The sequence below is a fragment of the Symphodus melops genome (assembly GCF_947650265.1).
Source record: "Symphodus melops genome assembly, chromosome: 1".
Classification (NCBI taxonomy): Eukaryota; Metazoa; Chordata; class Actinopteri; order Labriformes; family Labridae; genus Symphodus; species Symphodus melops.
In genome coordinates this window covers 10,272,040-10,285,797 of record NC_136691.1, presented here as the reverse complement: position 1 = coordinate 10,285,797, position 13,758 = coordinate 10,272,040, and the positions used below count along the sequence as shown (strand labels likewise).

The window sequence follows — 13,758 nt, the reverse complement described above, 5'->3', positions numbered from 1 at the left end:
AATAAAAGCCTTCCAATTTCTATTTTAAAAGGCAAAATAATGGAATTTCAAGTATGTGATTAAAAATGATTAACTATTGCGATTTTGTGATTAATCAGGATTAAACATTATAGTGTTTTACAGCCCTAATGGGAACATATGGGAATTAAAGAATCTGACTAAAATCAAGAATTGCTTGTCCATATTGTCAAAGATGAAGCATCTACTGAGAGAGCGGAGGATTTATTGAGTCCTGGTTTCAACTTAAGTGGTTTTGTATTTTTTCTTTATGCATAAAAAAATTACTCTTATGTGACTCTTATGTGTTAAAATGGTCAAACTCAATAAATTTCTCCCCTCAACCTGCCTTTGGATAAACTCTTTTGTTAGTTTGCTTTGTGTTATAATAATAATAATTTCACCGTTTTTTTTTGTTTTCTTAAAATCATTTTTTCCATCGTGCTCCTTTAGATGCTGACAGACAGGACGCCATCAATCTGTTCCTTCAGGTCTACCAGCCGTCTGAGTCCAAGCCACACCTGTGGGAGCTGCCCACTGACTTCTATCTGCACCAGAAGAACTCTATGGCGCTCCCCCAAGACAGACGCAGGTAAACACACACGTACCTACCTACAAAAACATCTGCATCTTAATATACAGATATTATTACATCCCCCATGATAGAAAAAAAACACAACAAACTGATGTGACATAAAAACACACACACAAGCACACATTCAATACCTCAGTCAGTTGCTCTTGTGTCGATTGAACAGCTCAGCTGGAAGTCGCACACACCGATAAGGATGTAAACATCTCCAACTGGTGCTGATGTTGTTCACGGGTGTATGGATGGACGCTTTCTGCGATTGCTTTTGTGTTCAAACGGTTGCTATTTTTTACCTGGGGAAGAAAGGTCACAGATCTTTGGCCTTGAGGTGTAATTATGTTTCTGTCACTGTCAAGGTTTGTTTACCAATTCCTCCCCAATACGAGGGCCACATGTCTGCCGCCACTTTTCTGTAAATACTGTTTTTTACAATGGCCCTGAGAGCACAACACATGCATCTGGGGGCATCCTTCGTGGTGCAACAGGTCCTGATATTCATTTCTTTCCAATTCAAAGGAGATGGCACTTTCAAGCAGCCGAGTCATAGTCTTTTAAATGTTATTATTTAGACTCAGTCAAAAACAAAATGTTTAAACACTTCAAATTGTTAAGAACTGAATCGGTATTGTGATGTTAATTATTTTTGATGCAGCTGTCAAAGATGCTTGGTACCAGGAGCGGCCCTACAGCATGTAACGTGAGTTTGGGTAGAGCTGGCGATACAAAATCCTCTGTAGACAGTCTCATTTCTATTCAGCCTGAGCGGCCTACTCAGAGTGTGAGTCCCTCGATGGACGCTCCCCCCTGGGTCAGGACACAGCTCGTATATCACTCCACCTCAACTAGTTGTTCTGAATAAAGTTAATGCAAATGTCTTGTTAAAGCTGGTACCTTTGAAACACACTGTAACAGACTCTTGATTATTTTGGGTTGGATAATGAAAGCAAAATGCCAAGTTGTTGAACTATTATTGTTGGAAAAGCTGTGTTATTGTGTAATTTACCTTAGGCATGAATATGACATGCTGCTGACAATGGGTTATACAAATATAATTATCATTCACTCAACATTATTATATTTACTGTCAATGTATCATTTATATATCGGGGACAATGGATTGGATTGTTTGTCACGTTTGTGTGTCATAACGTATCTATCAGGAGTTATTATGGTTGTGTAGTACTTTTCTACCCAAGCTACGGTGTTGTATACTTTGTCACTTGGTTTCTCTTTCTCATTATTCTGACTTCTGTGTTTCATTCTTACTTTTCACCACTGAATTGTGCTGCTGCCCATTTGGGTTCACGCATTCGAGAGTTTTTGCCTTAGCGAGTTGTTCGCTCTTTTTTTGTCCTCATGCTTGCATAAGAAGTAGACCCAGTTATCTGCTACATGCCACTAGTTTATATAGCCACAATAGGCAAAGGTAGGTCAGCCATTATTCCAAAGAAATTTACATGAAGTGAACAGAATTCAATTGAGAAAGCCAGAGATTGTGCTTTTTCTCTAAAAGTTACCTTTGTAGTGCACCACATGCTGAGTAATAATCAGTGCCTTCACTCAAATTAGTTATATTGAATAAAAGGCTGTTGTATTCAGGAGGCTTACAGTAGGTGGTCCTACCAATCCATTTTTCATATCTAGGTTATGTTGTGTCCCAGGAGAGACAGTTTCGGCAGCAGAATGTTAAAATATTCTCCTTTTTTCAACATCTTTAATTACATTTCTAAGGTCCCCAAACTAAGTCTGAAGTTTCTTGTTATAAGTTCACCATGATCCTGTATTTTATCATAGCTACAAACCCATCGATTTCAGCCCTGCTGAGATCAGGCTGTTTCTGTGTCTATAGCTTTAAATGCAAATGATCTGTGCCTGACCACGCCCCTCTCTTGTGGGCGTGGGCTTTCTCTGTTCACGCCCAATTGTTTGTGGTGAGAAGGCAGACTCAGAGGACAGAACAAACACCTAGCTGTGGGAGTGTCACCCACATGGGGAAGGGGCTACTGCCCTTTTTGATGTCATGAATGGAAAATCTACAAACGACCTGTTTGAACACACATTTCCTGAAGAACGGAGAAGGCAAAAGACGGAGAGGATGCACTTTATTCACAATTGGGGGGAGGGGGGTATTCTTGACAGGTTAGGGACATATTAGTGTTAGTGTATTTTTTATAATATTTAACCTTTAATGTGTGCGTCTCTTTTCTGTTCCCAGCTACACTTTCTGGTGGTCAAAAGGAATCCTCTCACACCTTCCTGTGCCCTATGATGAAGGTACACACTCAATATATATTTTCTGAAAACATATCCAAGACTTGTAACAGGGACATATATAGTGTAAGTGTGTATCTCAGAGATAACTTCACTAACTTACTTGTGGCTTAGAGTTGTGTGTTTTATGTCACTGATTCATAAAGTGATTCCAGCAAACTGCTAACATGTAGCCTGTTTAGCTGGTACATAAAAAATACTATTATGTCTTACAAATAAATGCAGTTTTAACCAATGGTAATGTCACTTGTTTGCATACATTTAAATATCCCACATGAGATTTTGACATGGTGCAAATTTACATAGTGGTTGTAAAAAGGGAAAACAATTGATTTTTTTTTTTGTTTTTACTTGAAAAAAACTTTTAACAGCTTAGTGAATTTTGTAGTGCTTTCAGCTGCAAAAATATTTCATTTGAGGATTGAAAAATAATTAACTCCAATGTGAGTTTGTGTTGTATTAATGTTTTAGACATTAATTTGAGCTCTATGACTAGGAGGACTAAGCTTTATTAGGCACTGGGTATGAACGGATTGCTTGATATCGTTAAAGGCAGGTTAGGTAATTTTTGAAAACTAGCATGATTTTGAAAGGAGTATTCTCTCCGTGCTCTGGCTTCACCCACCCCCTCCCAGCCGTGCTCCCTCAAAAGCCACGCCCCTCACTTACATGCACTAGCGCCATTTGAGTGTGGGCTCGTGCATGCATGGGGTGGAGAACAGACAGGGAGGCATGATTGGTTCATAAAACGCATACAGAGTGCAGACATTGGTTAAAGTTTTTGCACGTTTACGCTGATACAGATGACAGATTTTCTTTGTGTCTTTTTCAAAGCACATTAATTATTAATTACTGTCAGGACATAAAGACCATTTTAACCAACATCTTAAAATGTGTGTCTGGAGAAAATTACCTTCCCTGCCTTTAACCTTTACAATTTATCTTTTTTAATGTTGTAATAAAATATGTCTTGTCTTATATGTATTAAATGTGTAAAGATGTCTTGTTAAAAAAACAAGGTTTTTGCTCATGAGTTTTGTTCTTTTGTTGGCTGTAGTCCCCTGTGAGGACACGATGAAGAAGGTCAAAGTGAAGAGAGTGAACCGCTTCGAGGAGAGCATTGATATCTACACTGAATTCTTTAAACCATATGAACTCACCTCCTTTGATGACACATTTTGCATTGCCATGACCAACTCTGCAAGGTGACTACACGAACATACAAAACCCTGAAGACAAACAATCAAAGTTTAAGTTCAGGGACTATTGGAAAATGTGCTGGTTTTTATCCCTACATTTTTGATATTTTAGAATAGATTATGATGATTTGAAATATATTATACTGTACCAAAATGTTATCATGATGTTATTGGAATGGTGCTGCAAGATTACAGCTAATGGATGTCCTTCTCTTTCATGGTTGTGAAGGGAATTTATGCCCAAGACGGTCGGAGTGGATCCAAGCCCATTCACGGTTCGCAAACCAGAGGAAACGGGAAAATCAGTGCTTGGGTGAGACTATCTTAGGTTTTGTACATGTGCTGTGTGTTTTTTTTTTTATCCTCTAATAAAACCAATGTCACCGTGCCCTCATGAACATCACTTCACAATATGTTCTCTGTTAAGCAAAAACAAGCTTCTGTTCCACTCTTTCGTCTTTGTTAGGAGTACACATCGTTGTTTTCACCTTCAATGAACTCTGTGTGTGTGTGTGTGTGTGTGTGTGTGTGTGTGTGTGTGTGTGTGTGTGTGTGTGTGTGTGTGTGTGTGTGTGTGTGTGTGTGTGTGTGTGTGTGTGTGTGTGTGTGTGTGTGTGTGTGTGTGTGTGTGTGTGTGTGTGTGTGTGTGTGTGTGTGTGTGTGTGTGTGTGTGTGTGTGTTTTCATTTAATCTTTCCTGCACACACACATATTAAAGTGTTCAATGCACATCTTCTCCTTGGTTAAAAGACCTCATGTGCTGATGGGCCATAATGGTTTGCATATTATTGCAGCACAGCATGACCTCTAATGCACTGCACACGGCCACGCTAATGTTCTGTTTGTATGCTTCAATGTTTTCCTTTAAAGACTGTTCTTCCCTTCCGTTGGTCCACTTCAACTTTTATAAACTGGGCGTTAAGTTTCTAATGGGTCCCCACCTCACCCTAATCAATCAATCATTGAAGTTCATACAGTGTCAGTGCAATTAAAAAGGTGACTACACACTATGAACATATGATACGAGGCTGAAGTAGCTGCCTATAAGATTTTAAAACATTACAAAAATGTGTAAAGTAAAATCTATTTGAGATCAAATGAAAAAAAACATTTTCGACAGGCATCATTTTGTATCGAAGAAATGTATCTGTATTTTTATCAATGAAAGTCTCTAACATCAATTTTAGCTCTTACTATGAAAGATTACATAAACAACCATTATAAATAACTTTACTACTATCAGTGTTTCCCACACATAGACAATACCTGGGTGGACTGCCAACATATATTTCGGACCTGTTTTTATTTAATTTTTCCTTCATTCATAAAATTGCTGTGTGCGCGAGAGAGCAGTCAAGAGAGGAATAGCGTGCGAGGACCTGACGGCTACGTGCAACCTAGCAAAACTTGCTATCAACTCCTGCGGATAAACGCAGCAAAAACCAAGAGTGCAGAATCACATCAGATTCAGAGAAAGAGAGAAGGTCAACTGTCCGTACACCAGTCTTATAAATGCACACTTGCTCCAATCCGCTGGCTTCGTTTTAATGTTAATGTCGAGCTGCTTGCTGCTGATGCTTTGCTGAACTCCTACAAATAACGGAATATCGAGTGGAACTTTTCTGGTGTTTGTGTCTGTCGATCCTCTGCCCCTCTGTACACCACCGCTATGGTATCTCGTCATTCTGTGGAAAACACTGACTACTAAAGAACTTTTAGTTGTCCCCCTTATCAGCTCTTAGGCACCCAAATGCTGAGGCCATCTCTGGGTAAAAAGCAGTGTTCCAATTGACATTTTGAATGAATAACAGAACACAAGGTTTTAATTTAGAAAAAACATGATAATGGTTTGTGCACCTCACACATTAGCCCTGGGAAAAAAAAACCATAAAGAGATAATCGGGCTGCTCTTTTCAGCTTCAATTTGAGGTTTTCTTGTTTCCCAGCAGCACTTTGCTAAATGACTGCATGCTGCTCCAGGTGTGACAGGACAACGTCAGTCCAACAGAAGAAAAAAATAAAAACAGCACGTGGACACAAATGTGAACACCGCACATCTCTGCATTCAGTCATTTCAGTGCAATCATTCATCCTTCCTCTGAGTCACCTGCCATTGCCAGCTCACAGTGGAGGTGAGCAGCAACGTGGTGAACAGAGAAATCCAAACAGTGCTCTCTCTCCTCAGACATCTTGAAGCTCTCACTGGAGAATCAGCTGGTTCTCCCTGCTTCTTCTTTTATCCTTCATCTCTCAGATCTCCTTATTCATCAAATCGTGCTTGGTATCAACCCAGAAGACAATCAGCCAGATGTCAATGATGTCATCAGCCCATACAATCACTACTGACTCTTCACAGACCAAGAAATAATATGTTAAAATAATATGATACGATTGCACGCTCTGTAACACAGACTGTTGTTATTCCAAAGAAAGGGGAGAAATTTGTCCCCGATATGGGAAAAGAAATAGCTGCAGGAAACCACTAAAGGTGCTGTGGACCCCATCCCTTGTTTGTCATTATCCTTCTTCCTACATCTCCCTCTATTCCATTTTCAAGCAGTGCACTTTCAGCTGTTGGCTGTTCATCATGAGCTTTGAAGATTTCAGCCTCTTGAAAGGATGTTTTATTTTTGTGTGTTCATGATGTATTAACCTTGGGTCTTTGTAAAATAACAATGAACTAAGTCTTTTACCAACTTAATTTGAAGTGTCTTGAGATCAAATTAGATAGAGCGAGTCAGAACTGGCAACATATTAAAAGTAATTGTTTTCCACTGTTATGTGTATTTTGTAAATCAACACCGAAGGGGTTCTAGTTTTCTGTACAATACTCAAGTCTGGATCCAGAATCAGTATTTGGGGATGGAAAAGCGTGCATCAGAGCATTTATAACTCTAACAGCCTCCAATGAAAAGTAAGACAGTGTCTAGCTTTCTCAACAGCATTGTTAATTGGGCACTTACCAGAACTGTCCATTAAAAACCTAGCTGCAGGGACAATGAGGCACATTCTGGCTCCACTTGCAGAAGCCATCACGTGGACCAAGGCAGAGGTTTGGACTGATGGAGAGTATCTTTTTATCTCAGAGACTATTCTCCACAGGCAGTGACTCAGCCAGCCTTTTCTTTGCCAATGTAAAATGTACAGTTTGAAAGATAAAAGAGGCCAGTCAGGTTTCTTGAGAAAGTAGCAGGGGATGCGTCAAAGGTCTTGTTCTTGTCATGTGTGTGTCTCATCTCAAAAACCCTTCAATCACAATCTTGTATAAAAATAGAATTGTTGTTCAAAATAATGTACACTATGCATTTTTGTTTCTGTGGATGTGTTTTTCTATTGTTTTTTTTTATTTTTTATTTTTTTATTGATCGATTCTGATGGAAGTGGTTGAATGTTTGGCAACACCTTGAGTACAAGAAAAATTTCCCAGAGGAAGAAAAAAAGTCCACCGTATCATATTGCATTGTGTTGTGTCTTATAGTGTCAAATCGTATCATATTGTGTCATATTGTATTGTCTCGTGGCATATTGTTTTGATTCATAGGGAATTGCATCGTGACATATCGTATCATATAGTATCATATGTTATTGTATCATATTGTGTCATATCGTGTCATATGGCATCATCTTAACCTTCGATCTACCTGTGATTATTTGCGATTATTTGTTCATTTTTATTTATTATTTGATAGCTAAGCTATCTGTCAGTGTTCATGTGTTAATTGGTACGTTGACCTTTGGCTGTTTGTTTTTGGTAGCAACAAGAGCAATAAGGAGGAGACGTTGCTGCAGAGGAAGACAGCAGCCAGTGCACCCCCTCCCCCGAGCGAGGAGGCCATCAGCAGCTCCTCAGAAGACGACTCCGAGGAGGACCGTGACGATGACGGCTCCGTGTCCCAGCGCTCCACCCCCATCAAACTACTAACAGAGTCTGGGGACAGCAATCGCACACAAGAGGTATGGAAACACTTGTGATGAATTCACATGTAAAAAAACAACAACAAATATTCATTACAGGAATACACCGTAACACTTTAAAAATTACGTTTGATTTGCAGTACAATGTGAGGAAATTAAAATCCCACGTGTAACTAACTCTAAATGTGTCTTACTTTATAACACTTTTGTTTAATTAATATGACACAAAACTGTCCACATGTGATCCTCGTCTGAGTCAAGCTTATGTAATCCCCTTAAGGAACTCTGGAAAATATCATTAAAGTGAAATGCGTCTTGATGTCACTTGCTTCTATTTCTGGTAACAAAAAGTATTTTCCATTTTAATTTGATCTTCTCCAAGTTCCCTAAGAAGGAATTCTTTTTCTTTTGCGTCAGAAAAAAGGGTCTCTGTTTACTTATTTAGACTCAGTGAGATTTGTTTGGCAAAGGGTCAAAATGGTTCGGGGATTGTGGAAAATACTGTGGTTGAAATGTATGATATTTAGGTCATTAATCCAATGACTTCCGATTCCTGACTCTAAATGGTTTCTCAAACACTTGTCCAGAGAGTCATTGCTTATAAAAACATTTGTATTAGAAAAGGACTTACGGTTTCTTTACATGCTGTTTAAACTGATTCCATGCTGACTGAATTCAAACTGTACACACTGACAGTATTATTACACATACAATACAGTGCATTTCTATTTGGCATGTATCCCTTTATGACTTTCTTGCTTCATGCTGCCATTACTAACAGCCTCTCGATGCCGATTGGTGCCCTTCACTGAAATATAAAAAGAGAAACTAGCTCCTATAACGAACATCTCAAGTCAAATTCAGAGAGACAAAGGTAGAGTTTAAAAATGCTGGTGGTTTTCGTTGCTTGTTTTATGAAGCGTTGAAACTTTAAAATACTCATCATTGATTTGTTGTCTATGTGCTACTCCTAATAAACTATGGGGTTGCAGTGTTTTGCTCCTCCCTGGTGGCCTACTGTAGCGTGAGGAGCTCAGTCACCAAGGAGGAGCTCGGAGTTGAGTCGCTACTCCTCCATATTGAGAGGAGTCGGCTGAGGTGGCTCGGGCAGGCATGCCCGGCATGCCCCCCGGATGCCTCCCTGGGGAGGTGTTCCAGGCATGTCCCCCCAGGAGGAGGCCTTGGGTTAGAGACCCAGGACATGCTCTCGGCAGGCCTGGGAACACCCCAGGGTTCCACTGGAAGAGCTGGAGGAAGTGTCTGGGGCGAGGGAAGCCGTCTCTGCTTAGACTGCTGCCCCCGCGACCCGGACCCAGATCAGCTGTAGAAAATGGATGGATGGATAGTACTTTTAAGAACATTTGGTTGTGCTTAAAAATTAGACTTTGGACATCTTTTTTTTCTTCAAAGGGGAAATAAAAGCTTTTTATTTGTGTGTGCAAACACACCTCATGCCACCCCTGCATATCTGCCCTTTATGAATGAATGAATGAATTTTATTTTCGTGTCATGCACACACTGTGCCCAACCCTCATGGGCTTATAAGACACCAGAAAATACATTGCATTGCAGTGGTAGTAACATTATAAAGTATCATTACAAAGTTGCAGGTTCCTGGCATAGACATTTTTAAGTAACGTTTTCTGCCTCTTTTCCCAGGCTTTACAAATAAAATCAGAAACGGGCAAGGTTCCTTTTTTGAAACACACTTCAAGTTTTTCATAATCTTTTATCCAAACAAAATCAACATAAATTGAAGACATTTTTTTGAAAAGGACATCCCTCATACTATCGTAGAATGGACAGTAGAACAAAAATGAATCTCATTTTCAATTTCATCTAAATCACAAAGTAAACAAACTCGGTCTTCTTCAGGTCTTCTTTCATTGCTAGCCACACTGCATGCAGATGCTTGTTTGTAGACATGAATGAAAAATGTATCTTGATCACAAGACTGCTGATGGGTTCAGAGATTGCATTACGTTGGCGTGGGTTTATTCTGCCCCATTTGCTCTCCACAAACTGTTTTCCTGCCCATAGCAGATGCTCGGAAAAACACTACGAAAGAATTATATACAGACTACAAAGGGAACCAATAATTTACTTTCAGACTAAATGTTGTTCTTTGGCCAATGTACAGTTTTTAAACATGCATAGAAATTCAGAATCTGTAAATTGAGGTTGTCCCCACAAACCTCTAATTGAGAAATCTGTCTCCTCTGCAGCCAAATGCTCCACTACATTCATCAACTAGTCAATAACAGCTGCTTACTGAGGCTAGACACAAGGTTGATGAGGGCAATGTGAGAGAAACAAACCAAGAGTAATGCAGTCTGTCAGAAACCCTACACAATACGCTCGCGTAAATCATTACGAGTTTAAGTTTGATCGCATACAGGAAACAAAACTGGACTGAAGATCTGTTTTTAGTTTACCAATCCAACATTTACCTTCTATTTTATAGTCTAAAAAAACGATTGTATACAAAAACAGAGAGTTCCGCACAGGTTTAAAAGATTCCCCGACTCATCATCCTCTATCTATTTCACGCCCCTGGTGTTGTGGTCACATGTTTACAGCTCCATTGACCCAGATTTCACCAGAGATTTGGATAAGAGCTCATTTAGCGGCTCAGATAGTAGGTTAGTGTGTCAAAATGAAGACTCGAGTGCAGGAAATGACATCCAATTAGAAATGCCTTTCATAATGCGTGAATGTGTTACGAGGTACTGAGGACATTCTGACTATTTCCATGACTACAACTATTTTGTTAAATTGGCAACAAGGATTGTTTCAAGCTATCATAACATTATCTGCTTGTGCTTTTTATTTTCCGAGGTAATGCATTACGCATTGACTGATTTACTTCAAGTAAACGCACAATAATCATTCCAAGAAGACCATGGTCACAGTTTCACCAGTCAAGCTGTTCTATCGAACGAGTGTATTGTCTTTTATTGTCAGATGTCTCGGTAAATGGTAAATTGACTTAAGCTTCTACCACTATTTTCTTTGTCTTCTGACTACTGAAAGCACATTTACACAACATGTCACATGCACCTGTTCACCTTCATTTACACACTGATGGCAGAGGATGTTTTTCCTGCCAGATCAGTCTCAAGTGTTTGTTTGACTGTATTACATCAATCGATGTATGGATTTTCACACATTTTAATATGAACTGTCCGTGATGTTATCTTTTTGTTTATTTGATCACCTTTCATGGAGTTCATTGGTTTCTGTCCTGTGGTATTTGGGCAAACATTGGCATTTGAGGAACTTGAAATGAATATCAAATCAAATTCTTTGTGCATCAAGTACAACGACTGAGTTGGGAGGGGCTTTTTTTTTAAGAAGTTTTGGTTTTACAGGTTGATTATTAGGACTGGGTGTTAGAAACCCCCATGTTTCTGCTCAGCAACTGACAGATAACCATTAGGCAAGTTTGTTGACAGTGAGATACGTACTCACTTGTCTATCTATGCCTAACTGAATGTTTCAACCTTTTTTCGCAAGAGACACCCTCAGTGGAGGCAGCTTCACTGTAGGCTGATCAGACATGGATGTGTTACAGCTTTATATCTGAAAAGCTAATTGATTCGACCTACAGTTCAGAGTTTTACACTGAACTAACAGACCTGAGAGTGGCTCTGATTATATCATCTCACCTTTGGCAAGAAATCAATTTCCCAAAATATGTAGTTACTCCTTTAAATGGAAACATTACAACATGTGTTTTTGTATCTTGAAATAATTAATTTAAGAAAATATTATTTGGGTTTTATTGTGCAAGACAAAACAATATGTTTCAACAGCAGGTTTTTTTTAATGGGTTAGAGTTGGGTTCCAAATTTTTATCCCAATGATAACTGTCAGTTTTATCAGTCAAAACTGGCTCTTGAAGTGCAGTTCAGCACATTAAAGGACAATAAGGATGCTGCATTAACTGAGCAGAGACTGTGGAAAGAGAAATTTCAATGCCATCACTCTTGATCTTGAGAGTTGAGGCAAAGGCTTTTCCTCTTGTACAATTCATCAGTCTACACTTCTGATTTATGATGAATTTTGCTCGTTTTCTCTGACATATCTTCTCGATGGCCTTGAGCGATGAGTGCTTCATGAATATTTCGGGCTGGACAGCTTGCTCACGTGTTGGGCGCACACACTTCAGCTCTCATGCGTCTCGTGTGGCTGCCTCTTGAGCCTGTCTCTGAGGATGGATTGCCCAAGTGGCAGAACAACACAAAACTGATGAAATATTCAAACATCAGATCATTACTACGTTTGCCAGTTAATTTCACATGCTCATACGTGTCCTCGCATGAACATGGATGGATTTGCTTTGCTTGTTGGCGTACATGTTAACAAAAATCTAAGTTGTTCTCTCACAGCACATACAAATGTGTAAATGTTGCAGCTGATGTATTTTCACATGCACAGTCTCTGTGTTTTGGGAATTTGTGTGCTTGTGTGTGTGTTTACAGCTGCACTTCCTTGGCTCTGGTCCTGGAACTCCCTCATTTGTTCTCCCTTCTGTTCAGCACAGATCAATACAAGTACAGTGAAACTGAATACATTATTTTCAGCATATTGCTTCAGTGTCCAAAACTGTCAAAGAGAAAATTGCTTTAACTGCCTATCCTGTGTGCAGTGTTACATAACAGGCTTCAACCGCTCAGTTAATTAAGAGGGTAAAACCCACACCTCAAGGATTCATAATTTGTTCAAGAAATAATCCTCTGAGATCGCTGCAGGATGTCTTACAATAAATTGGAGTGTAAGAAGTCAGTTTCTGTGTCTACGAAATCTAACAAAAACTCAAAACACGTAAAAAATGTTACCACTAAATTTGCACCATTTAATCTGAGGGAAGCTAATAGGTAGCTTAAACTTGATCTAAATGCATCAAAATGGTGTGAAAGCTTGGCCATTATACCCTTAGCTCTCACGTATAGGTATATATATATATATAGATATTTTAAAATATTATGATTATGATGGTTCCAAATATAAACCAATTCTTCTGTGAGACAGAAAATGATCCCACGCTGAAGACACTATTTAACACTATTGTGTTTACAGAAAACACACAGTCTGTAGCTTGATAAATGACCACACACACAAAGTATACAAAACAATATTATCACCAGATTGATTAATACATAATCAATGTTTTAATTCATAAGTTGTTAATAAAACAGATGCCAAAAAAATGACATTCAAATGCAGGTACTGGTATATGGTTCATCAATGGTTCCTCAAAATACATACAAAGTAGGCCTACTGTATTTTTAATGTAATTTAACTGTTCAACCATTCTCAAGTCAAGTCAACCTTATTTATGTAGCACATTTATAACAGAAAGCACCAAAGTGCTGTACAGTAAGTATGGCAAAATACATTACAAAACATCATGAAGACATGTAAAAGCAAAATTAGAAGTAAATTAAAACGCTAAACAATTTTTTTTAAATGACTGCAACCATATATAATTACATTAACCATCCTGTAGAATATAAATGTTTCTGTCTTTAAGAATATGACTTTTGTGCATTCTCTTGTGTTAAGATTATGCTCAGTTGCCAAGAGATCAAACCATGAAAATAACCACAATCTAACGCCACCCACACAAACTCACACCGTATCACCAGGCAAGATGGATTCATGCTGTTCACATGAAATTCATGTCTTACCACCAGCATGCGAACAAAGACGCGTAGATTACTCATACCAGACTCCCCCCACCCCACCCACCCCACTCCTTGTTCGTCTGCTTTTGTAGAGC

The 13,758-nt window shown here is 39.0% G+C and overlaps 2 protein-coding genes across 3 annotated transcripts in view; both read left to right on the top strand.

Moving 5' to 3' along the window:
- gpr6 (G protein-coupled receptor 6) overlaps nt 1-13,758 on the top strand; it is a 119,745-nt gene that overhangs the window by 86,492 nt on the left and 19,495 nt on the right. The gene's annotated exons all lie outside the window — the stretch shown is intronic.
- fig4a (FIG4 phosphoinositide 5-phosphatase a) overlaps nt 1-13,758 on the top strand; it is a 51,089-nt gene that overhangs the window by 25,591 nt on the left and 11,740 nt on the right. For both annotated transcript variants that reach the window (XM_079354121.1, XM_079354122.1), the window contains exons 17-21: nt 451-589; nt 2,805-2,863; nt 3,918-4,065; nt 4,289-4,372; nt 7,814-8,012. In XM_079354121.1, the coding sequence (XP_079210247.1) occupies nt 451-589; nt 2,805-2,863; nt 3,918-4,065; nt 4,289-4,372; nt 7,814-8,012 (629 nt within the window). The remainder of the gene's footprint in view (nt 1-450; nt 590-2,804; nt 2,864-3,917; nt 4,066-4,288; nt 4,373-7,813; nt 8,013-13,758) is intronic.